The sequence below is a fragment of the Leucoraja erinacea genome, chromosome 5 (assembly GCF_028641065.1).
Source record: "Leucoraja erinacea ecotype New England chromosome 5, Leri_hhj_1, whole genome shotgun sequence".
NCBI lineage: Eukaryota > Metazoa > Chordata > Chondrichthyes > Rajiformes > Rajidae > Leucoraja > Leucoraja erinaceus.
The window spans coordinates 83818925-83846142 of NC_073381.1; the positions used below are offsets into that span (position 1 = coordinate 83818925).

General features: G+C 45.6%; 1 protein-coding gene and 1 long non-coding RNA gene across 4 annotated transcripts; one reads left to right on the forward strand and one right to left on the reverse strand.

The window, feature by feature from the left end:
• The first annotated feature begins 2752 nt into the window (after positions 1 to 2752).
• Positions 2753 to 25474, forward strand: LOC129697675 (uncharacterized). The gene is made up of 7 exons (XM_055636384.1): positions 2753 to 3276; positions 3833 to 3873; positions 4171 to 4286; positions 4539 to 4737; positions 8411 to 8535; positions 24575 to 24719; positions 24842 to 25474. Exons 1-7 carry the CDS (start codon positions 2850 to 2852, stop codon positions 25472 to 25474), a joined length of 1686 nt encoding a protein of 561 aa, XP_055492359.1. The 5' UTR covers positions 2753 to 2849.
• LOC129697493 (uncharacterized) lies at positions 11093 to 24743 on the reverse strand. 3 transcript variants are annotated; one of them, XR_008723534.1, is made up of 3 exons: positions 24658 to 24743; positions 14869 to 15000; positions 11093 to 13368 (listed from the first exon to the last, which is right to left on the reverse strand). It is a non-coding gene; the product is annotated as an uncharacterized LOC129697493 (long non-coding RNA). The 3 variants fall into 3 exon arrangements; XR_008723532.1 differs by lacking the exon at positions 24658 to 24743 and adding an exon at positions 24121 to 24262; XR_008723533.1 differs by lacking the exon at positions 24658 to 24743 and adding an exon at positions 21839 to 22520.
• Positions 25475 to 27218: the final 1744 nt, after the last annotated feature.

Here is a 27218-nt window from a genome sequence, read left to right on the forward strand (position 1 = left end):
CCTACAATACAAGAAAACCGAAGTCATGGTCCATACAAGTTCATAGTTGCTGAGGTTAGTGTTGTGTAGTGCTCAGGAGCCTCTGTGCTTTGTGGATTTGCCATTGTTAAAGCTGTACAACAAAGATCTTTGCTGTACAAGATGTTGGTAAGCCCACATTTGGAGAACCGTACAGTTCTGGTTGCCTGATGTAGGATGGATGTCATAAACTTGAAAATGACGGCTCTGGGTTGTCTGGAGTGTTTGAATTATAAGGTGAAGCTGGACATTTTTTTGCTGGAACATAGGAGACTATGGGGTGACCTTATTGAGGTTTATAAAAACATAAAGGGCATAGATAAGGCGAATAGTGACTGACATTTCCCCAGGCTAGAGTAGTCTTAAAACGTGAGACCTTGGATTTAAGGTGAACAAGGAAAGATTTAAAACTTTTGCACAGACGCTAGTGCATTTATGGAATGATCTGCCAGGTTGTGATCGAAGGGTACAATTAATAAATTTAAATAACTCCTTTTAGGATGCCAAGAGACAATACCGAGATAAATTTGAGTCCCAGTATAATCACGCGGACACACGGACAATGTGGCAAGGTCTGAATAAGATAACTGGCTGCAAAGCACAGTCAGGCAATGCCATTGGTACAATGTTGAACTACTATCTACCACTTTGATGTCCTTCGGACTATCCTTGACCCGGACTTTGCTGGCTTTACCTTACACTAAACTTTATCCCCTTATCATATATCTATACACTGTAAATGGATTGAATGTAATCGTGTATTGTCTTTCTGCTGCCTGGTTAGCGCGTAACAAAAAGCTTTTCACTATACCTTGGTACATGTGACAATAAACTAGCTGAACTGAACCTGGATAGGTATATGGATAGGAAAGGTTTGGAGGGATATGGGCCAGACGCAGGCAAGTATGGCACTTGGTTAGGCACTTTGGTCAGCATGGACGAGTTAGCCCAAAGTGCCTGTTTCTGTACTATATGATTATTAATTGTGTATTTATAATGTCTGCATCATGCACCAACCATGCACAGTGAAGAGGTTTGGCACATCTGTGTTTTGCTTTTCTATTCACTCTTTGGGGATCTGGACTTCATGGCAAAGTAAGAATTTATTGTCCTTCCAGAATTCACTTTGAGAAGATGGTGAGTGAGCTACCTTTGTGGATTTCTAGTTTTTTGTTGTGAAGGCACAATGCTGTTAGGGACTGAGTTTCACGAATTAGACTGATTTGTCCAAGATGATATCAACATGAATGGTGTTACAGCCAATCAAAGCAGAGGGAATATTCAGTCTCTGATTTGCATTTTTAGCTGCAATATTTGTGGTGGGTTTAATTTCTGAGGTGATACCCAGAATGTTGGTGTACAACCATAGGTAATGCCATTTGATGTCTGGGATAGGTGGTTAGACTCGTGTTGGTTGCCAATATGTGGCACTTTCATAGCACAACTATTATTTGCCATTTTGCAGCTTATCCTGTATCGTCAGTATTGTTGATATAGCTGTGCTGAGAAAGTATGAATGGAATTCATCCTTGTCCAATTATAATTAAGGAACATTCCCCCTTCTGGCCTTACAATGCAAGGTCATTGATGTAGCAGCTGAAAATAGCTGGCATGGAACATGTGCCCTCAAGAACCTATTGTTATGTCCTGATTCCCAACAACCACCTTGGTTTCAATTATAGCTCCAATCATCAGTGTTTTCTCTGATGCCCATAGACTTCAGTTTTACCAGAGGTCCTTGATGCTAAGGACTAATATACCTATCCATGTATTAATTTGATGTCAAGGGCATTCATATCTCACCTTTTAGAATTTAGCAAATTTGTCTTTTAAAAGCTGCAATAAAGTATAGAGCTAATATTTCTGGCAATAAAACTAGTGAGTAGGTGTTTGAATGTCATTTTACATATAATTCACTGCTATGGTTTGTGGTTATACAGTTTAGCTGATTAACCAAGATAATATTTAAATTATAGTGAACGGCTGAGCAGACGAGATGGCTTATTTTTATGCTTGCTATTTGTATTTGAAATTCGCAAAAAATCATTTCATTTTTAATCTTTCATGATTAAAACGTTTTAACGCAAGTATAAGGGGAAGGATTTAAATGACTGGACATGGAGTGGAAGATGGCAGCCTTCACGTGGCCCGCCTCGTTTAGTGAGAAATCACGACAAATGCTATGTTGGGAGACCAGACACAAATCTATCCCTCAACTCCAGATCAATTTGACGATGCCACGGGCATCTACTCAGTGTGTAGCTTTTTCTCAAATTGCTACAGCAGGCGGTGTTAGCCATGCTGTTCATGATTTCAGGAGCCATGTTTGGTGTGGTTAAGAGCACGTTTGAAGCATGCGAACAGGTGGATAAACTTTTCTTTTAATGTAGATGCAGATAAACCAATATCCAGGACGGGCAATACAGATTATTGTTAACATTTGAAACAGGCTATGGAGAGGGGTGACGGTTTGCCGACTATTTTACTATTTAGACCGTCGGTTGGGCTTTGCGACAGCGGAAAGCCGCCGTTAGAGAGGAACAAAAGACCGCTGAACGAAGAGCTGCGAGCGGCTAAGATGGCGGCGGGCGGGCGGGATCAGGCTGCAGCCGGCGGAAAGCGGCTGGACTCGCGCTGCTGCGGCCCCGGACCGCCCCCTTGTCGCGCCCATTGGTCAGTGCCGGCAGCGCCGGGCCAATGAGGTAGCGGCATGGGAGAGGGTTGGGCGGAGCGAGTGCGTTTTAGTAAGGCGGCGCGGCGGGGATAGCGGAGTCGAGCAGCAGCCGCCGTCGAGTTAACAGCAGAGAAAAGACAGGCCCCGCACATCCAACATGGGTGACGAAGGAAAGTTATTTGTCGGCGGCCTCAACTTCGAGACGGACGAGCAGGCCCTGGAAGAGGTGTTCTGCAAGTACGGGCAGATCAACGAGGTCCGCGTCATCAAGGACCGAGATACCCAGTCGTCCCGAGGCTTCGGTTTCATTACCTTCGAGAACCCGGGCGATGCCCGCGACGCCATGCAGGCAATGAACGGCAAGTCCCTGGACGGTCGCACCATCCGGGTGGACCACGCCGAGAAAAAATCGGGCGGTGGTGGAGGCGGCGGCTACGGCGGCGGCGGACGAAGCTACGGCCGAGGGCGAGGCGCAGGCAGCGGAGGCTACGGCTACCGGCAGTACGACACGAGGGACAGCTACTACCAGCGCGGCGAAGGCTACTCTCGGGGCCGAGGCTACGGAAACCGCAGCACGTACCAATGACCGGAGCTGTGCGCCCGGCCTCGTCTCAGAGGCCCCATTTCCTCTCCTTAGTCATTCCCCTGCAGGGGGGAGGAGCGGGGAGGCGGAGGGCCCCCGTCCACGAGTCCCGTTAGATAAAGGCCACTTTTCCCCCTCCCTCTCGCTGTGACGGACTGCCCCCGGCGGCGCCCTCCCTCTCTCTCCCTCCTCCGCCCCACCCCTCCCTTTGTTCGTCGCGAAGTTTTATGGTTTAAAATTATCACTCGGTTTGTGACTTAAAAGGCATTTTTTTTACTTTGGATCGAATGGGCGGAGGTCGGCGGTGGGTTGGGCGGGCGCAGTCATCCTGCGGCTCGCAGCCGCCGGGTCTCTCCCGATGCTGAAAATTCGTCGTTTGAGAAGCAAACTCCCGCTCTCTCCCCCGGGCTCGGGGTGGGAGGGTGGCTCCTTTAATTTTGGGCAACTTGTTTTGACGGAAGCTGAACACACGTTTTGTACGAAACTGTCTTTGCAAAAAGTGAGAATATTAAAAAGTGGAATTGAACCGTTGTCTGGAAAGTGTTTTTGTTTCGCAGGTTTAGGTATCGGGGAGCATGGCCGCTGCTCCACGCGGAAAGTAACGGTCCTGCCCCGTTAGCTGGTGGGCGGGACTGACGTCGCTCCGGCACGTTGCGCGCCACGTGGAGTGGGGACGGGACCCGGGTCGAGCTCCGGCCTCATTGGCGCCCCCCCGCGGCTGGCCCATGTTCCGGCTGCATTGGTGGCACTGCGGCGGGGCTGCATCAATGCTGCTGCCACGTGCGGAGTCTCCTGCCCAGCCGGGTGGTCCCCGCCCGCTCCGCAGGGACGGGCGCCCGCCCCCCCCCCCCCTCTTTTCACCGATCACGTATTGTGTTTAATTGCCGTGCTGCAGGAGCTGCTTCACTGCGGCACTTGGCGCTCGGGTGGAGGGGAGGAGCCGATCGTGGCGGCCGCCCTACACTGCAGCGTGCGCCTGCGATCGGCCTGTTATTTCATCTGCTTGATGGCGTTAACTCGCCTGCATGGCGCTTCCAACCCTTCTGCGCATGACGTTTTCCCGCTCCATGCTGGCCTGCGGGGACGGTCTTGATAATGTTGCCGACATTTTAAGAGGCTCTTTGGAAAAAATCTATGATTAGATTACAAATTATGTCAGATGTTGACGAGTGCCTTTTCTGCAATTTGTCAATGCGAAGTCCGCGTGAGATGGCCGCTGCGACATTATAATCGCCTACTTAAATTTCGGTTATTGCGCGATAGGGAAACCTTAATTACTAGAAAAATCGGGGTTTTCGAGGCACCGGGACAGGCGGAGAATGAAGTGATACCGACCATTGTAGACGGATGGGGATTAGTTAAACGGACATGGTCGACGCAGACGTTTTATGCGTCTGTAAATGCTAACGAGGCTCTGCATGTTAAAATCGTAATCGAGGGGAATTTCAGTGATTGTATTCCAGTATGCTCTTAAATATGTAGTCCTTTTTGGGGGATTATTCCCGTTTCCTGGGTTTAACATGCAATTGAAAATAAAAAATATTTTCATGAAGTGCCTTCCACAACATTACCGTCTGCAGCCTGTGAAGAAACCAGGTGATCTTTAATTGGGGTATAATTAAGTGATACTAGTAGGTTCATGGTAAAATTAACCAATCATGTTGAATACTCCCTCATATTCCAGCTCAAATCAAATTTTGCAGAGTTAAATGACACAGAAACAGGTCCATGGGCCTGGCCTGCTTTGTTCTTCCACTAGCAGCTGGTTTGATATCCTGACAACACTGAAAAGGGTGGCCTTCAAGTTAATGGGAATAGGCCTGTTGATGCTCATCAATCATTCCTCGGTCTCCTATGCTGCAGAGGAAAAAACATATCTAGTTTCCATTCAATTCAGACCTTCATGGACACAAAATGCTTGAGCAACACAGCAGGACAGGCTTCCTCTTTGGAGAGAGGGGAGTGAGATGGCAAAGAGGAATGATCACACGTTATAACGTGCTGCCGACTCATTCTGACCGCTGCCGGCGAACAACCTCCCACCCCCCCATTGCACCCTTCATGGTGGCCCTGTGATGTCTCGGCTCTGACAATTCGAGGAGCCTACCCGGTAACAACACCCAAGAGCAGCTCCGGGCTGCCGTGCTCCCCGACTCGATACCCAACACACACGCTCCGTCATGCGCTGAGCTTGCTGCGGGACATAGTTTGGATACCCCTGGTCTAAATCGTTAATATATACTGTAAATAACAGGTCCCAGCACCGAGTCTTGCAGCACCCCACCAGTCATTGCCTGCCATTCTGAAAAGGGTCTGTTAATTCCTACTCTGCTTCCTGTCTGCCAACCAGTTCTCTATCCATGTCAATACTCCTAACACCATGTAATTTTCCACACTAATCTTGTGGGTTACTTGTCAAAGGCCTTTTGAAAGTGCAGATACACTACATTGGTACTCCCTAACCCATTCTACGTGTTACATCCTCGAAAAGTTCCAGAAGGTTAGTCGAGCATGAATCTTCCCATCATAAATCCATGCTGGCTTTAACTGGTTCTCTGGATACTTTCAAGAGAGCTAGATAGGGCTCTTAAAGATAGTGGAGTCAGGGGATATGGGGAAAAGGCAGGAACGGGGTACTGACTGGATGATCACATTGAATGGCACAAAGGGCCTACTCGTTCACTTATTGTCTTTGCTACCCTACAGTCCACAAGAATTTATTCAGAGTCTATAGAACATCGGGAAATGCTCACCAATGCATCCACAATTTCTTGGGCCACCTTCTTGAATACTCTGGGATGCAGAGTATTCAAGAAGGATATTAGACCCTGGGGATTCATCTGCCCAACACCATTTCACGACTAATGTGAATTTCCTTCAGTTCCTCCATCACGCTAGATCCTTGGTCCCCTAGTATTTCTGGGAGATTGTTCGTGTCTTCCGTAGTGAGGACAGAAATAAAGTACTTGTTTAACTGGTCTGCCATTATAAACTGGGTTCCCATCATAAATTCACCTGTTTCTGACTAAGGGACCTACATTTATCTTCACTAATCTTGTCCTCTTCACATATCTATAGTTCCTACATAATTCAAACCTCCAGTCCGCTTGGGAATATTTTCTGCATTCCTTCCTCCAGCTAGGTGCTGCACATAATACTCCACGGGTGTAGCATCACCCATGTCTTGTACAGTTTTAGCATTGATGATCAACTCTTCAACACAATGTAATCTATTGCATCCAGTATTCCCAATGTGGCTTCCTCTACAGCGGTGAGTAGACTTGGCTTCTGTTTCACCAAACACTTCAGTCAGCCAAGGAACTCCTGATTTTTACCATTCCCATACTGACCTTTCTGCCCTCGCCCACCTCCATTGCCAGAGTAAAGCCACACGCCTCATATTCTGCTTGTGTAGCTTATAACCCAACAATATGAACACTGAATTCTCCAACTTCAGCAACCACCTCCCGTGTACCCCACCTACACTCGCACTCCTCGAGTAGCTTACACACATCAGTATGAACTAATCCCTCCTTTCACCACCTCCAGTTTAAATTCCAGTTGGAATATTTTGGAGGACCAAGTAACCAAGAACCAAGTATGAACATTAAATTCTACATAATCCTCCCCTCTTCGCCAAACACCATTCTCTACTTGGACTTCTCCCCTTCAACCTATGTCTTTTTTTTCCATCTCTGCCCTTTTCCATCAACCCCTCCCCTTCGCCTCTTCCCCTGTTAGCTGTAATGCTTTGTTCTGCCTCTCCGAGCCGTCTTACCCCATAATCGGTCTGAGGTAGTTTCCCAACCATAGAAATCACATATCCATGTTCACCTGAATTGTTGTTACTCTTTTTTTGTAAACTAGTACCTGCGGTTCCGTTTCCACTCTTCGACAGAATGTCCTGACGGAGTCAAGTATGCCAAATGTCTGTGTTGCAATTTTCAGAAACTGTCTCTGCCTTCATCACCATAATTTCATCCAGTCCTAATTTTGGAATCCCCCTGCCATTTGATCCGTCTTCTTGACCCTCTCTAGGCCACAATCAGGATAAGTAACAACATCTTCCACAATAATTTTTGACTTTGGATGCTGCAATGATGTGTTCTCAACCCCATACTCTCCTCCCAACACACGCATGACATGATGACTGTGAACCAAATTCTGCTCTTATCTCCATTTACAAGTTTGCAGATGACACCTTCCTAGTGTAAGGATCTCGAACAGTGATAAGATGGAGTACAGAAAGGAGACAGAAAGCAACATGACAACATGCTCCTTCAAAGTCAGCAAGTTGAAGGAGTTAATTATTGTTCAGGAAACAAGGTAATGTACACACATCAATCTACATAAATAGTGCTGAAGGTAATCTACATAATCTACATAAATAGTGCTGAAGGGCTGCATCTCAATGCAGCCCTTGCACAATTTTTATCTGCATTTTCTCTAGCTATAATAATGTAACAATATTCTGCACACTGGTATTTTGCCATTCCAAATGAGGATAGATCTTGTCTCTCAGAATGCCTTCCGGTAACTTTCCCACCGCTGATGTTAGGCTCACCAGTTTGCATATCCCGGGCTTGACCTTGTAGCCCTTATGGTATTGGTTTACGATTGTCATGTGTACAAAGATACAGAGAACTTGTTCTCCAGGCACATTATACCATATGTGAGTACAACATGTAGAGCAAAAGAGAAAGTGCAGATAAAAAAAGTGCAAGATTCGCATTGAGGTACATTGGATGATCGGGAATACATCCTGAACATACGAGGTTTGTTCGAGACTGCGTGGTAAAAGCCATTCTTGAATCTGGTGGAACATGCTTTCAAGTTTTGTATTTTCAGCCTGATGCTAGCAGAGAGAATGGCTGGGTTGTGCATGGTCCTTGATTACTTTTGGTTGCTTTTCAAGGCATAGCGTCAAGTGTAGCGGAAATCAGTTGGTGGGGGGGGGGGGGAGAGGTTGGATTCGTGGTCTGAGCTACATTCACCCTGCTTCCTGAGGTTGATGACCAGTCCCTCTGCTGACATTGTAAGAGGGATTGAGAGGTTGTCTTGACGCCATATTACTAAGCTGAGATGATTTTGGTTAAAATTATGGTGTTGAAGGTGATACATTTTCTTGGCACCAGGATAATAATGGTCTTCTGAAAGCGGATGAGAACCATAAGCTGGCATTGGGAGAGGTTGAAGATGTCTACAAATATACCTGCCAGCTGGTCAACTCAGGTTCTGAGGGCACAGCCAGTGACTTCATGTGGGCCTGTCTCTTTCCATGTGTTCACTCTCAGGAAGGCTGATCTGATTGTGCATGATGTTGACCCTGAGTGCAAGTGCACCCAAGTCTCTTGGTGATATAATTTTACTTACCTTCTTAAATAAAGGCACATTAGCCAATCTTCTGGGTACTCTCTTTTTTAATGTGGATTTGTCGAGATGCCATTGCTCAGCCGTGAATTCCCTAGCATCTATGACCACCTCCATCGTAACCACAGATGAGATATATTTGTTTAAAACCTCTCCCATCTCCTTAACACATAATTAACCTTGGGTCTATTACACTTTTGCTCTGAATATATTAAAAGATCTATTTTGATAAAAGGATCTCAACATTCCTGTTGCCTGTATATTTCACCAATATAGCCACACTGGGCGATTTCCCCCAGGAATATTCTCTTTGACTCCTGCCGTGATGTTCGCCTTAATCAAAAAATCAACTCCCCTCCCTTCTTTCCCCCACTTCTGCATCGTTACCCTATAACATTGAGCTACCATTCCTGCTCATAGTCTCAATCATGTTTATGTCATTGGTACGATTGTGTATCAGAGCACCCCCACCATACCAGTACCTAATGCGGTATACTTGTTTGAAGACAGACAACCTGCCTTCCTGTTGTGGCGGTACCAACACATCTGACTTTGTGTGACTACACTCTGCTTCCTGCATGTTATTCAGAGAGTCCATCTGCCGTTCAACCAATCCATACAGTGAGAGGAGCTGCAGTTGGACGCGTCTCCTGTATACATAGTTGTCAGAGTCATTAGGCTTATCCCTATCTGCCACATCTATTAGGAGGTGCATACCACTCTACCGACTGCCATAATTGCCCCTCAAGTGTGCAGTGACAATAATAAAACCTGTATCAATGTCATGCCCTGGTATAACTTCACAAAATACTTTTTAAGACACAAAATGCTGGAGTAACTCAGTGGGGCCGGCAGCATCTCTAGAGAAAATGGATAGGTGACAATGGACGGGGCCCCTTCACCCGACTGAAAACCTGAAACGTCACCTATCAACTTTCTCCTTTGATTTTTATCATTTTGTGTCTATCTTTGACTTTGTACCACTCTGAGCTCAATTCTATCTGCCATTCACTTTGCCCACTTTCCCAGCTGATCTAGATCCTGTCGGAGGAATGGAAAAGCAGAATATTGTTTAAATTGAGAGAGACTTTGGAATCCTGTTGTACAGAAGAAGCTCGATGTCCTTGGATATGAAAAACAAAATATAAACATGTAGGATACAAGTGATTAGAAGCTAATGGAATGTAAGCAATGATTGTGAAGTGGGTATGAAGTATAATAGTAGAGAAGTCTCACTACACCTGTAAACTTTGTTGCAATAACATCCAGAGTTTTGCAGACAGTAAGTCTCCTTATTTAGGGATGGATAGACCTGGATTTGATTCCTGGGAATAGGTGCTTGCTCATCTGAGGAAGCTAGAATGGAACTGAACCTAGAATCACTATAACCTATAGCACCCTTGCACCAGTATGAAAGGCACTCATGAGCCGATAGTGGTCTTATCAGATATCTCTGTACATATTGAAACACTGAAAACTGGATGTCATGATCTTACTTGAGAACGAGTGGCAAATAACAGCAACACAAGATTAGATGAAAACACAATTAAATGGAGTCTTTACAGGGTAGATGTTGAGAGTATGTTCCCCATTGTGGGGCTGTGCTTTTAGAATAAAGAGTCATTTGGGATTGGTGGAGTTGCAGACAGTGCGGAAGGCCTATAAAGTGCACAGCAAGATACAGATCAGCTATAGATGGAATTTGATCTGAGCAAGTGTGAGGCGTTGCACTTTGGGAGTTCAAATGTAAGACCAAAATGAAAGTATACAATTAATGGCAAGGCCCTTAACAGAATTGATGTACAGAGATATCTTGGGAGTCCAAATCTATAATTCCCTGAAAGTGGCAACACAAAGTAGATAATGATAAAGAAGGCATACGGTATGCTTACCGTCATCGGGTATAAGAGTGAAGAAGTCATGTGCAGCTTTGTAGGACTTTGTTAGGCTGTATTTGGGGTATTTTGTGCAGTTTTGATTGCCCTATTGAGTGAAGCGTGCAATGTTTATCAGAATGATGCCTGGATTTGAGGGTATTTACTATAAGGAGAGGTAGATAAATTTAGATTGGTTTCTCTGAAGCATTGGAGGCTGAGGGGAAACGTAATAGAAGGATATAAAATTGCGAGAGGCATAGATAGGGTGGACTGTCAAATCCAGGGTGAAAATGTGAAAAAAACTAGAGGGCATAGCCTTAAGGTCACTGGGGCAAAATTTAAAGGAGATAATAAGTTAGGCAAGTGATGGATTCCTGGAACGTATTGCCTGGTGGTGGTAGAGGAAGATACAATAGTGGCATTTTTGAGACTATTAGAAAGCCACAGGAATATGTAAAGAATGGAGAGATACGGTTCATGTGCAGGCAAAGGTATCTTCAGCACAGACATTGTGGGCTGAAAGGCCTTTTCCTGAGCTTTACTGTTCTATGTTCTGTGTCTGCTTCCACCTATCATGAACCTACCTCCATCTCCCAACCTCATCCCTCCCCCACCTGGTTCATCCTTCACCTCTCCTCGGTCCATTTATCACCTACTGGCCCCTGTCTCATTGTTCCCCCTCTTCTCTTTATGCTGGCTATCGACCTAAAACACCAACAATTCCTCCACCCACACACACACACACGCTGCTTGAGTCCCTCCAGCAATTTGTTTTTGCTCCAGATTTCAGCATCTGCAATCTCTTGTTGCATCATTGTGAATCTGCTACACATTATTGAAGCATGATACCGGAGCCATCTAATCTCCTCTGCCTGCCTATGATGCATAAAGAAACATAGAAAATAGGTGCAGAAGTAGGCCATTCGCCCCTTTGAGCCAGCACCACCATTCAATATGATCATTGCTGATCATCCAAAATCAGTACCCCGGTCCTGCATTTTCCCCATATCCCTTGATTCCTTTAACCCGAAGGCTAAATCTAACTCTTTCTTGAAAATTATAATGAAAAGTGGTAAATGCCACTATCCTATCTGCTTCCATTACTACCCCAATACATTCCAGCCTCCTAAGACTATCGGGATCTGTAAATTTCATCCTTCCTGTAATTAGTATTTGCTCCAAATGTGGTCTAACCAGTGTTTTATAAAACAGTCCTCCACTTCTGTTCTATGCCCTGACTATTGACTAACTTATTCATCTGTGCTGCTGATGTCAGGAATCCGTCCCTCTGTACCTCTGTGGATAATATTATTCATTGCATGTATATTAGTCTTATAAGTGATGGTGGCCCGCCGTAGACGACAATGGCATGCCTATTAGTCTTCCCATAATGCACCAAACCATCTTACACTTTTCAGGATTTAGTTCCATTTGCTCAAACAATATCATTTTCTAGCCTAAGACAGCACTATAATTACCAGCATTTTTTATGTCATCTGCATACTTCCTACAGCCAGCACATTTACATTCATCCTCTGTCTTTCCAAACTCCGTTATTGAACCTGATGTCCACATACAAACCGCCTTTCTCCCTTCTGAAACTGCCAAATTGTTTCCTTTTGCTGTCAAGTTTGATTAAACTCCCTGTGGCCGCACTGGCAAACCTCCCCATAAGGTTATTGGTCCTGGCCCTGCTGAGTTGCCATCTGTCTGGCTTGCAAAGATCCCGATGAGCTAAGAATTTGAAGACCTCCCACCTGCACTGTCTTTTTAGCCATCTGTTCATTTGCACCTTCTTCTTACTTTGTAATTATTGACCATGGGATACATTTGGAAAATACTGCTTTAAAATGTCTTCTTTTTCATCATAGAACATGGATGTGTACCGATGACATACTGACTGCAATTCCAATGTCAGGATATTTTATGTTTTTATGAATTCCTGAGTTTGGGGGTCAGTGGAGATGGATAGTCAGCATGGTTTTGTACGTGGGAGGTCGTGCGTCACAAATCTGATTGGGTTTTTTGAAGATGTGACCAACAAGGTTGATAAGGGCAGAGCTGTAGATATATATATATGGACTTCAGTAAAGCATTCAACAAGGTTCCTTATGGTAGGCTGCTCTTGAAGGTTAGATCGCATGGGATACAGGAGAGATAGCTTAATGGATAGGAAATTGGCTTCATAGAAGGAAGCAGAGGGTGATGGTAGAAGGTTGTTTCTCAAGTCAAGTCAAGTTTATTCATCACATACACATACGAGATGTGCAGTGAAATGAAAAGTGGCAATGCTCGCAGACTTTGTGCAAAAAGACAAACAAACATACTATAAACACAATCATAAACACACACATATTCTTTTACATATTAAATATTGTGGGCGGAAGGAAAAATGTTCAGTAAAGTTAGTCCCTGGTGAGATAGGAGTTTACAGTCCGAATGGCCTCTGGGAAGAAACTCCTTCTCAACCTCTCCGTTCTCACAGCATGGCAACGGAGGCGTTTGCCTGACCGTAGCAGCTGGAACCGTCCATTGCAGGGGTGGAAGGGGTCTTGCATGGTTTTATTGGCTCTGGAGTTGCACCTCCTGATGTATAGTTCCTGCAGGGGGGCCAGTGAAGTTCCCATAGTGCGTTCGGCCTAACGCACTACTCTCTGCAGAGCCTTCTTGTCCTGGGCAGAGCAATTCCCAAACCAGATGGTAATATTTCCAGACAAGATGCTTTCCACAGTCGCTGAGTAGAAGCACTGGAGGATCCTCGGAGACACTCTGAGCGTGTCAGACTGGAGGCCTGTGGCTAGTGGTGTGCCTCAGGGTTCGGTGCTGGGCCCATCACTGTTTGTCATCTATATCAATGATTTGGATGAGAACATACATGGCAAGATTAGCAAGTTTGCAGATGATACAAAAGTGGGTGGTTTTGCAGATAGTGAAAATTATTGTGAAAAATTGCAGCAGGATCTTGATCGGTTGGCCAGGTGGGCTGAGGAATGGTTGATTGAATTTAATGCAGAAAAATCTGAGGTGTTGTATTTTGGGGAGTCTAACATGGGCAGGACCTGGTTCGTGGCCTGGTTCGGCAACTCAAACTTCAAGGAACGAAAGAGATTATAGAGATAGGCGCTGCTCAATGCATCACAGTACTGACCTCACTACTATTGAATGTATGTATAGGAGGCATTCTCAAAAAGACAGCCAATATCGTCATTGACCTACAACACCCTGGTCATGATCTAATTTCATTCCTACCATCGGGAGGAATGTACAGGAGCCTGAACCATGACTACCAGGTTCAAGAATAGCTTCTTCCTAGCAACCATCAGGCTCTCGAACACTACATAGTACTAATCACAGCAGCTTCTATGGAATATGTCTTTCATTGCTCTATGAATTTCGTTTTTGTCTTTTTTACCCTAGTATAGCGGTTATTAATTCATTATTTTTTTAAATTATATTTATCTTTGTGTATTGCATTTACGAGCCTGTTAAGCTGCGCAAGGAAAAATTTAATTGTACTGCTGTCAGTAAATATGACCATTATCGGCACGGTGGTGCAGCGGTAGAGTTGCTGCCTTACAGTACCAGGGACCCGGGTTCAATCCTGACTACGGATGCGTGTCTGTATGGAGTTTGTGCGTTCTCCCCATGACCTGCATTGGTTTTCCCTGGGTGCTCCGGTTTCCTCCCACACTCCAAAGACGTACAGGTTTGCAGGTTAATTGGCTTGGTAAAATTGTAAATTGTCCCAAGTGTGTATAGAATACTGTTAATGTGCGGGATTGCTGGTTGGCCGAAGGGCCTGATTCCGTGTCGTATCTCTAAACTAAACTAAACTAAACACACTTTCCTCTTGTAGATTTTGTAAATTAAGAAGCAAGCCGGTGTTTCTGTAGCTGTCAGCATGATTCTTCTACAGCAAGTTGTTTTCCCTTGCTGGTGTTGAGAACATTAAGTAGAAGGATTGGGATGAGCCAGATATCATGGTACAAGTAGGCAACGATGACATTAGGGCAGGGAGTAAGGTTTTACAGTCAGATTAGGAGCTAGGGCAGATTAAGCTGTTGGACCTTTGGAAGTCCTTGGATCACTCTCAATGTGATAATGCAGGTTAATATCTAGGAGGGCAGGAATCAGATGAATGCAGGACACAGTCCACAACATTTGGGGGGCATTGTAACCAGGTCAAAGACAACAGGAACCTGTTGTAATATAGTTGGGTTACATTTCAATAGGACTGTGATCTATGTTTTCACACAGAACTTTAACCTGTGATGGGAGGACAGATATCAGCATCTAACAGTCCATAGGGTACACGGCACAGAAACAGACTACTGTATTTGACTCACCCAGTCCTTACTGGCTTTTATGCTCCACTTAAGCCTCATCAACAGTATTTTTTTTTACTCATCCAAATCCTGGATTCTGATTCCCTGGGTAAAACATGAAGTGCTGAAGGAACTCAACAAGTCAGGCAGCATCTGTGGAGGGAATAGACAAATTACGTTTTGCGACAGGACTGATGACCTGTACAAGAAGAGATGTATCAACAGAGCCATCTCCATCATCAAAGACCCTTACCACCCATCGCATGACATTTTCTCCATCCTCCCATCTGGGAAGAGGTACAGGAGCATTAGCTGCAAAACCAGCAGGATGCTCCTCAGCTTCTTCCCACAGGCTATAAGACTGTTAAATGGACTTTGCCCCCTGCCAAGTATCGCGCACAAACCCCCACACTGCAGCAGAGCCACTGTTGTGCCGCTGCCGGTCGGAACGCCTGTTGAATGTTTAGTAGAGTGTTAAATTTGTTCATGACATGTATTTTTTAATTTTAATTCCTATTTATTTTTTAATGCAAACTGAATGGACACTGGTTGAGCAACTTTTTTTGTTTCCTCTGGGTATGCGAATACTCAGGAAATGACAATAAAGATTTACAATTACAATGACCTCTCATCATGTTATTCTCCACAAATGGAAATATTCTCCCTGCATCAGCGCTATTCAAGCCCTTTTAAACACTGCTAGGTTATCCCTAAACTGCTTTTTCTCATGAAGCAGTCTATTCATCATTTCCTGATATATATCTCCTCGCATTTCCTATAAATCCTGCGTGCCCTCTGCAATACTCCAATATGTTTATAATCCATTACCTGGAACATTTTGCTGAGGTCAAACCAATACCTGATACAGTTTTGGTATCACTTGCCACTTTATTCTCATAAATATACAACAAAACCTTGCCTCCACAGATGCTGCCTGACACACCAAGTTCCTCCAGCAGTTTATTTTTTGCTCTAGATTCCGGCTCTGTAGTCACTTCTGTCTCCAACAGAGCTAATTTTGCATTTTTATTTAAGGGTTGATGACCTGTGCACTCTTTCAGGGTCAAGGATGGCTGATAGACTCTACGATTAGAGTCATAGAGTGATAGTGTGGAAACAGGCCCTACGGCCCAACTTGTCCACACTAGCCAACATGTCCCAGCTACACTAGTCTCACCTGCCTGCGTTTGGTCCATATCCCTCCAAACCTGTCCTATTAATGTACCTGTCTAACTGTTTCTTAAATGTTGGGAATAGTACCAGTCTCAACTACCTCCTCTGGCAGCTTGTTCCATTCACACAGCACCCATTGTTACCACTCACATTCCTATTAAATCTTTTCCGCTTCACCTTGAACCCATGTCTTCTGGTCCTCGAATCACAACTCTGTGCAAGGGACTCTGCATCTAATTAGTGGAGCAAGAGGTTCTAGGTAGGATAAGCGAACGGGGTTCGGGAGGCAGGGCATTCCTTCTGCTGTTAGCACTGAGCCTCCATTGATCTGTAAGAAAAGGAGTGGGCCACTCAGCCCATCAAGGTGCTCCACTTTTGATTAAGATTAGGGCTGACCCCACCATGGTCTCAACAGCAAATTCTTTCTCACATACCTTTTGGTTCAATATCTGACAACCTCGCCTCAAAAATTAAACAACAAGCTATTCCACAGTTTGGTCAAAAATATGCATTTGTCATTCAAGATGGTGCCACACTGTATGATTAATTGTGAGCAGAAGAGAGAAAGTTAGTAGAATCCTGCAGTTTTTTTAATAACTGTTCCAGCTGGTAAACACATTTAACAGTTAAGATTTTGTCCACTTGTACTCAGTGACTTGTTGGTAATACTAATATAGCAGTTACTATGGCAACCCTAGGGTCTAACCAAACTGCTGGAAGGATTAGAAGTGATTGGGACTCTTCCAAGTGATGGGTTACTGTAGAGTCTTGGAGTCATCTACATCTAAGCGAGGTCTTAAAGCAACTTGGACGTTGAAAATGTCAAAAATTGCCAAAACCTGGCGATACACGTATATTGAAGGTAGACACAAAAAGCTGGAGTAACTCAGCGGGACAGGCAGCATCTCTGGAGAGAAGGAATGGGTGATGTTTCGGGTCGAGACCCTTCTTCACACTGGTTAGGGATAAGGAAAACGAGAGATATAGACGGTGATGTGGGGAGATAAAGAACAATGAATGAAAGATATGCAAATAAGTGACGATGATAAAGGAAACAGGCCATTGTAAGCTGTTTGCAGGGTGAACGTGAAAAGCTAGTGCGACTAGAGTGAGGGAGGGATAGAGAGAGAGGGAATGTCGGGGCTACCTGAAGTGAGAGAAATCAATATTCATGCCACTAGGCTGTAAGCTGCCCAAGCGAAGTATGAGATGCTGTTTCTCCAATTGCATTTAGCCTCACTCTGGCAATGGAAGAGACCTAGGACAGAAAGGTCTGTGGGAATGGGAAGGAGATTTAAAGTGTCCGGCAACCGGGAGATCAGGTATGTTCAGGCGAGCTGAGCGAAGGTGTTCTGTGAAACGATCGCCCAGTCTGTGTTTGGTCTCACTGATGAACAACAGACACAGTAGATGAGGTTGGAGGAGGTACAAGTGAATCTCTGCCTAACCTGAAAGGACTGTCAGGGTCCCTGGACAGAATCGATGGAGGAGGTATAGTGACAGGTGTTGCATCTTCTGCAGTTGCAGGGGAAGGTACTTGGGGAGGAGGTAGTTTGGGTGGGAAGGGATGAGTTAACCAGGGAGTTGCGGAGGGAACAGTCTGAGGAAGGTAGACTATTATCTAAATGGTGGCCGATTGGGAAAGGGGGAGATGCAGCTAGACCTGGGTGTCATGGTACACCAGTCATTGAAGGTAGGCATGCAGGTGCAGCAGGCAGTAAAAAAGCGAATGGTATGTTAGCTTTCATTGCAAAAGGATTTTAGTATAGGAGCAGGGAGGTTCTACTGCAGTTGTACAAGGTCTTGGTGAGACCACACCTGGAGTATTGCGTACAGTTTTGGTCTCCAAATCTGAGGAAGGACATTATTGCCATAGAGGGAGTGCAGAGACGGTTCACCAGACTGATTCCTGGGATGTCAGGACTGTCTTATGAAGAAAGACTGTGTAGTCTTGGTTTATACTCTCTAGAATTTAGGAGATTGAGAGGGGATCTTATAGAAACTTACAAAATTCTTAAGGGGTTGGACAGGCTAGATGCAGGAAGATTGTTCCCGATGTTGGGGAAGTCCAGGACAAGGGGTCACAGCTTAAGGATAAGGGGGAAATCCTTTAAAACCGAGATGAGAAGAACTGTTTTCACACAGAGAGTGGTGAATCTCTGGAACTCTCTGCCACAGACGGTAGTTGAGGCCAGTTCATTGGCTATATTTAAGAGGGAGTTAGATGTGGCCCTTGTGGCTAAGGGGATCAGGGGGTATGGAGAGAAGGCAGGTACGGGATACTGAGTTGGATGATCAGCCATGATCATATTGAATGGCGGTGCAGGCTCGAAGGGCCGAATGGCCTACTCCTGCACCTAATTTCTATGTTTCTATGAAAAGGCCCTTTGGTCCAACTTGTCCATGCTGATTGATTTGGTATTCTGTGCTAATCCCATTTGACTGCATTGTCCCATATTCTCCTAAACCCTTCGGATTTGAGTATAGGAGCAGAGAGGTTCTACTGCAGTTGTACAAGGTCTTGGTGAGACCACACCTGGAGTATTGCGTACAGTTTTGGTCTCCTAATCTGAGGAAAGACATTCTTGCCATAGAGGGAGTACAGAGAAGGTTCACCAGACTGATTCCTGGGATGTCAGGACTTTCATATGAAGAAAGACTGGATAGACTCGGCTTGTACTCACTAGAATTTAGAAGATTGAGGGGGGATCTTATAGAAACGTACAAAATTCTTAAGGGTTTGGACAGGCTAGATGCAAGAAGATTGTTCCCGATCTTGGGGAAGTCCAGAACAAGGGATCACAGTTTAAGGATAAGGGGGAAATCCTTTAGGACCGAGATGAGAAAAACATTTTTCACACAGAGAGTGGTGAATCTCTGGAATTCTCTGCCACAGAAGGTAGTTGAGGCCAGTTCATTGGCTATATTTAAGAGGGAGTTAGATGTGGCCCTTGTGGCTAAAGGGATCAGGGGGTATGGAGAGAAGGCAGGTACAGGATACTGAGTTGGGTGATCAGCCATGATCATATTGAATGGCGGTGCAGGCTCGAAGGGCCAAATGGCCTACTCCTGCACCTATTTTCTATGTTTCTATGTATCTTTTTATTTGTCCATCTAGATCCTAGAAACCTTCTCTGCACTGCCTCAAATACAACCGTATCTTTTATGTCTGTGTGTTAGATGGATACAGGTGAGGAGGGTTTGATTGGCAGATAGGTGGAGTATTTGGCGAAACAGTCACTTAGTCTATACTTGGTCTTGCCAATGCAAAGACTACGCGACCTTATGACAAACACCTGCACTCGGTCCGCCAAGACCAGCTGAATCTCCCGGTTACTAATCATTTTAACTCCACTTCCCATTTTCCTGTTCTGGGCCTCCCCCGCTGCCAGACACATGCAAACTGGAGGAACAGAATCTCGCATTCCGCTTGGGTAGCTTATAACGCAATGTATGAACATTGAATTTTCTAGTTTTAAGTAACAACCCTTCCCTTCCCTTCCCCCTCTCTTTCCTGTGTCCCCCAGTGCACACCTGTTTCTTCCCTTTCACAACCCGTCTCTCACCCTCCTCTTGTCTCCTTTCACCAATATTCTTCCCACTGACTTTACATTTCACTCTTCTCTCCTTATCTGACACCTTGTCTCAGCTTTTTTTGCCTCACTTAGCATTTTACCTATCTACCAATCAAACATTCTCCCCATACTACAATCAATCTGACCTGAAACGTTGCCTATCCACCCCTTCCACAGATACTGCCAGACCTGCTTAGTGCTTTGCGTAATTAAATCCTTTCTTACTGCAGCTTTAAACAAAACCACAACAAAAAATATAAATATACAATAAATGACCAGTTATTCTAAGTAAAATAGACCATAATAGTGCAAAGTAGGTAGTGTAATCATATTAGTGCAATGTCCATACTGATTTGCTGCTATTGTAGGATTGTGGTCAGGGTTATGCGAGATGGTTCAATAACCTGATGGGAGGGAGTTGTTCTTGGAGGTAATGGTTCTCAAGCTCTTGTACCTTCTTTGCAATAGTAGCAATGAAAAGAGAGCACGGCCTTAGAGTAGTGCGTGTCTTTGATATTAGCTGCTTTCTTAAGATCCTTATTCCTCCAGTTCCCTTCAGTGGTCAGTACTAGCATTGGACCAAGCAAAGTTCACCAAATAGTCTGCTACATTCAGCTTCTCCTTATAACTCAAGCGTTCTTAACCTGGTAATGGAATTGGCTCACCTCTCGACAAAATAAGATAGTGTGTTATTCTGGCTGGAGGTCTGTAACCAGTAGCGTTCCACAGAGATTAGTGCTGGGACCGTTGTTGTTGGTGATATGACTTGGACAAGCATGTAAATAATCGGTAAATTTTGCAGACAACACAAAAATTGGTGCAGTTGCAGACAAAGAAGAAAGCAGTTAAAGTTTACAGCAGTGTATAGATCAGTCACAGATGCAGTATGAGCACGTAGAATGGATATGGGAGAGCCGGTGGATGTGTTGTATCTGGACTTTCAAAAAGCCTTTGACAATGGCCCACACAAGAGATTAGTGTGCAAAGTTAGAGCATATGGTATTGGGGGTAGGGTATTGACATGGATAGAGAACTGGTTGGCAGACAGGATGCAAAGAGTAGGAATTAACGGGCCTTTTTCAGAATGGCAGGCAGTGACTAGTGGGGTGCCACAAGGCTCAGTGCTGGAACCCCAGTTGTTTACAATATGTATTAACGATTTAGACGAGGGAATTAAATGCAACATCTCTAAGTTTGCGGATGATACCACAAAGCTAGGTGGCATTGTGAGCTGCGAGGAGGATGCTATGAGGCTGCAGGGTGACTTGGATAGGTTGGCTGAGTGGGCGGAAGCATGGCACATGCAGTATAATTTGTATAAATGTGAGGTTATCCACTCTGGTGGCAAGAACAGGAAGGCAGATTATTATCCAAATGGTGTCAGATTAAAAGGGAAGGTGCAACGAGACCTGACTGTGCTTGTACGTCAGTCACTGAAAGTAAGCATGCAGGTACAGCAGGCAGTGAAGAAAGCCAATGAAAAGCCAGTGAAAAGGAGTTGAGTTTAGGAGCAAGGAGATCCCACTGCAGTTGTACAGGGCCCTGGCGAGATCGCATCTGGAGTATTGTGTGCAGTTTTGGTCTCCTAATTTGAGGAAGGACATTATTGCTATTGAGGGAGTGCAGCGTAGAAACACAAATTTCTTAGAGGATTCGACAGGATAGATGCAGGAAAAATATTACCGATGTTGGGGGAGTCCAGAACCAGGGGTCACATTATTAAGAATAAGGGTTAGGCCATTTAGGACTGAGATGAGGAAAAACGTTTTCACCGAGATGTGAATCTGTGGAATTCTCTGCCACAGAAGGCAGTGGAGGCCAATTTACTGGATGTGTTCAAGAGAGAGTTAGATTTAGCTCTTAGGCCCAATGGAATCAAGGGATATGGAGAAAAAGCAGGGATGGGGTACTGATTTTGGATTTTCAGCCATGATCATATTGAATGGCGGTGCTGGCACGAAGAGCCAAATGGCACCTATTTTCTGTTTCTATGAGCAGTGAAATGGCAGATGGTGTTTAATCCAAACAAATGTGCAGTGTTGCACTATGTGAGGTCACATATAAGGGGAGAGTATACTTAATGACATTGCCCATGACACCATTATTGTACAGAAGGATCTTGGGGGTCCAAGTCCATAGTTCCTTGAAAGTGACACGAGTAGGCACAGAGGTAATGAAGACGTATGGTATGCTTGCCTTCATTGGCCAGGGCATTGAATATAAGAATCATCATGGATTGTCACCTTGTCGTGGTGGAGAAGCTTGTGTGGTCCTGAGATCCTGAGAGCGATGCCATCTGGAACTATGCTCCTGATAGGGCCACCCATAGCGGTAAGGTTGAGGGGGAAATCTCTGACAAAGAGTAATCCAACCAAGACCACAACGATGGAACAGGCGGAGGATGGTGGCTGACCTTAGTGGAGCGTCACAACGGCTGGGAAGGCGGATGAAGGCTGCAGCAGAAAACGGTCTCTGGAAAACGGACGCCATGCACTTGGATCCTGACCCAGATCTGTCACGGACCGTGTGGTGGCTGAGGGTGCACCAGTCTCCCCACATTAAACATAGTCACACACAGGTGTTTCGAGTGACCACCAATGATGATGAATATAAGAGTCAGGAAGTCATGTCTCTTTGTAGAATTTCAGTCGGGCCGCATTTTGAGTGTTGCGTGCAGTTGTGGTTGCCCCATTATGGGAAGAATGTGGAGGTTTGAAGAGGATAAAGAAGAGGTTTACTAGGATGCTGCCTGGATTAGAGGGTATTAGCTATAATGAGATAGACACAAAATGCTGGAGTAACTCAGCGGGGCAGGCAGCATCTCTGGATAGAAGGAACGGGTGACGTTTCGGGTCGAGATCCTCCTTACCGAAACATCACTTGTTTCTTCTATCCAGAGATGCTGCCTGTCCCGCTGAGTTACTGCTGTGTCTATCTTCAATGTAAACCAGCATATGCAGTTCCTTCCTACACAGCTATAGAGTTTGGACAAACTTGAATTGTTTTTGTCTGGAACGTTGGAGGCTGAGGAGTAACCTTATAGTATTTAAAATGATGAGAGGCGTGGGTAGGGTAGACAGTCAGTTCAGTGTTTCCTGGATGGAAATTTCAAAGACTGGAGGACATAACTTTATGGTCAGAGGGGATAGTTTTTTTTTTACAAAGAGTGGTAGGTTCCTGAAATGGATGCCAGGGTGTGGTGGTGGAAGCAGATATAATAGTGCCGTTTATGAGGCTTTTAAATAGGCACATGAATATGCACGGAATAGAGGCCCATGGATCACATGCTCACAGACATAAGTTTAACTTGGCACAGACAATGTGGGATGAAGGGCCTATTCCTGCATTGTACTGTTCATCTGTTAGGCTATTCAGTACAGGAGTTGGGATATTATGTTACAGCTGTACAAGAAAATGGTAAGGCCAGATTTGGAGTGTTGTGTGCAATTCTGGAAGGCTTGAGCTATAAGGAGGGGCTAGATAGGTTGGGACTTCCCTGTAGCATAGGAGGTTGACCTTTCTGTCCTTAGTCTCCTCCATTGTCAGAGTGAGGCCCAGAGCAAATTGGAGGGAACAGCACGTAATATTTCACTTGGGCAGCTTACACCCCAGCAGTAACCCTCTCTCCATCCCTCCCCCTTCCCAGTTCTCAGGCTAGTCTGTACCTGACTACATTTTGTTTGCTTTGCTGTTAGCTTCTCCCAGCTAACAATGATCTATTTTACATTTTCCGTGACCTCCATCCCTTGTCCTGTTTTCACACATTACATTTCCTTATCTAAGTATCTCCCTCACCTCTGACATCAATCTGAAGAAGGGTCTCGACCCGAAACGTCACCCATTCCTTCCTTCCAGAAAAGCTGCTTGACCTGCTGAGTTACTCCAGCATTTTGTGACTATCTTCGGTTTAAACCAGCATCTGCAGTTCCTTCCTACACATGTATTGAGTATTCTGCCCCCTAACCAAAGGGCAGTATTGTTCGAATTGAGGGAGCAGCGTTTTATCCTTCCTGCATTTAGTAATTTAACAAATTGGGTGGCTTCATCTCTTAACATATAATCGTGACAAACACTGCCAGAAAATGCATATGTGTGCATTGCCTATACTGCTGCTGCTGTACTCTGAATAACCGTCGAAGGTCAGCATGTTCTTCTCTCCTGTTAATACTCTGCATGCCCCAGTGTGAGTTTTACCTTTTTGAACCCTTATCTGGAAATAACCTGGGCATAGATGAGGGATACTTTGTAAACTAATATGGATCTGTGAACTAACATGTCATCTGAAGCTTTGGCCATGTTGGGAAGAAGTGATGAGGATGAGGTAAAGGTCAACATTCACACAAAGACTCAGAAGGGGAGAGTGTAGAAACATTGCCACGGTAAAAGATCAACTAAGACCTTAATGAATTGTGTTTTTACTGATGAATATTCTTGTGCAATCTTTTTGATCTATATAGTCTTGTGAGAGAATGTGCAATAGATGTATAATTTACAATTGTTTGCATTAAAATTGTTTTCGTTGTACCTGCACTTCATTACACTAACAGTAAGCTCAATGTGACTTGGCTGAGCCCTGTCGTCTTCTTCGGCCACATCATTTCTTACACCAGCCCGGCCAAACTGACATCTTCCCTGTGTCACAGGAAGAGGTTTTTGGGTGGACATAGGAAAAGATTCAAGGATGTGCTCCTTAGAATAAATGCCACTTAGCCCGCAACGTGGTGGTGCTGAGAAACTCCGGCGGGAGCTGGTCACAACCGCCTCACAAAGCCACACCGGCCTCCTGCCCCTTCTGTGCAAGTCAGCGGTTGAACCTCACTCATCAGCCACCTCAGATCCCAGGGAACCGCAGTGGGACGAGCCACCTCGCTGCATGAGACGTGGTTGTCGGAGCTGGTCTCGACCGGCCCTTCGCTCGTAGCAAAATGGCGGCAACGTGGGCAATCTCTGGTAAAACCCGAGACCGCGTCAACATTAAGGGCAGAAGTGGGGAAATTAAAGAGCGTTTATGACCGACCCTATGCTGTGGTGATGGTGAGGGGGCCGGAGATTAATAGATTACCCTCGGGTCGAAGCCGGATCTCCCTCCCCAAAATGGCGGGCTCCACCTCCCGCGACGTGGGGGTGAGTCATGTGGGCTCGCAGACCGGGCCCGCCCGGAACCACGTTGCGGGCTGGTGTGGCCCGGAGAGCCGATTACGGCGGGGCACAGGGCCTGGCCTATATAAATGGCTCCCTTCCGGTAGGTGCGCACTTTCGTTCGTCAGTGCAAAGGAGCGGCCGCTGCTCACTCCGTCGATCTGGGGAAAAATACCCCGCCAAAAAAACAACCAACCAGAATCATGAATGACGAACGCAAGCTATTCGTCGGCGGCCTGAGCTTCGAGACGGACGAGCCGGCCCTGGAGTCCGTCTTCTCTAAGTACGGGGAGATCGTGGACACCCGTGTGATCAAGGACAAGGCGAGCCTGGCTTCCCGCGGCTTCGGCTTCATCACCTTCGAGAACCCGGAGGATGCAACCGAGGCCCTGCAGGCCATGAACGGCAAGATGGTCGACGGACGCCAAATACGTGTCGACCACGCCGAGAAGAAATCTAGTGACGGCGGCTACGGCGGAGGCCGCGGCGGCGGCGGCGGCGGCTACAGACGAGGCGGCTATGGAGGCAGCGGTTATACTGGCGGCTCCTACGGCAGCAGCAGCAGCTACGGCAGCGGTGGATACGGCGGCGGAAATGGAGGCGGCTATGGCTCAGGCGGCTACCGACAGTACGACAAGTCGAGCGGAGGCGGAGGTGGCGGTGGCGGCGGCGGCTACAACAACCGGAGCACTGGTAGTTCCCGCGGCGCTAGTTACGACCGGTACCAGTCCAGCAGATAGGAGGCCCCGGCCCGCCCGCCCGCCGCGATCCACCACTCGCTGTTTCTGAAGGGACTTTTTTTGGGGCGAACGCCGTCTAATCTCTTGAATTCAATTTCGCTTGTTCGGGACGCTGTCTTAACTCTCCTTCCCTCTCCCATGCGAACCCCCCTTCACCCTCCCCCTCGTGTTGCAGACTACGTTTCCCAAAACGGGAATAGGAATGAGGGGGAAATCCTGTTCCCAAACCTCCACCTGGCCCAGCCCTCGACAGCCTTTCCTCTCCCGGGATCTGTCTCTTGTAGTGTCTGTTCTTTATTTTTGCCTCTTGGGGTGCAGCCTCGTTGACCACCTCATTGTAGCCCGGCAGCTCAGTGTCAGAACACAGGCACTCCCTTTAGCTGCTCATTTCTGCTCCCTTCCAGTTTTAAAATGGCGCACTCGCCTTGTGCAGAGGCTCAATGCTCCAGTGTCTCGACAACGTGCTCCATCCAGCTCCTCCTCCCTATGCCCGCAGTAATTTGTGGGGCCGCCAGGGTATCTGCTTTGCTTTGCAACATAACCATTTTTTTCCCGTCTTTATGCCGTGACCAATGTTGGAAGTAGGGGCATTTCCTATTTTATTCACTTTTTTTTTATTATGGGCCAGATTTCTGATTTAAATGGGGAACAACGATCCAATTGATTTATTTTTAAGTAATCTGGGAAATCCGTTGTACTTTCAACTGTTTTGGGGAAAATGCCACGAATCTCCGGAGATTCCATGCGTGGGCAACTGTTTGACTTTGTATCTGCTGTTACAGACCTGACCGTGCTTTAGCGAATGCAGAGCATAAAGAACATCAGCGTTTTGGGAAGAAATTATGCGAACCATCAACGTCAATTGTACGCTTACCGTGTTATTTTGTGGGTCATAATTGTTATCTGGCAAACTGTTTTCTATGTAAATCTTAAGATTGGTGCCATCCCAACTGGAACACCACTGTGTGTGTATTAGTTTTTGGTTTGGCCACTGCATCAAGTGAGAAGCCTACAGTGAAACTTTGGTATCATCCTACTCTTAAACAATACAACATACTTTGAGCTAATTTTTTTTAATAGCAAACTGGTAGGAAATTGATAGTTGTTTCTTATTGAATATTCATGAGTTAGCATGGAACGTTTTTGTACAAAAACATGCCACTTTGGAGACTGATGTCAATGGAAAAATAAAAGTTAATATGTTCAGTAAATGTCTCGATCAAGCTTTTTGGAAACTAAAGGTACTGATGAGTGAACAACCTTGAAGATTTCCACTTCTGTTCTGTCCACAGGTTCCACCCATAAGTTTCAGTTGCCTGCAGCATTTTTCTTAATATAAATTAAAATGCCTGTGTCATCCGGATGGACTTCTGGTTGACTGCTGGTATAACAGAGTAGAATCCCTACTCAGTTTGAGAACCATGCAACCTAGTACACAGCCCACCCCTATGGGGGATCCACTCTTACAGCAGATTCCAAGAATGAGTAGAGGAACACCAGGTAATGTCAAGGAACTGCAGATGCCAGTGTACAAAAAAAGGTGCTGGATTAACTCCGGGTCAGGCAACATTTGTGGAGAACATGGATAGATAACATATTGGAGGTAGACACAAAATGCTGGAGTAACTCAGCAAGACAGGACTGAAGAAGGGTCTACCCGAAACGTCACCCATTCCTTCTCCAGAGATGCTGCCTGCCTTGATGAGTTACTCCAGCATTTTATGTCTGCCTTCGATTTAAACCA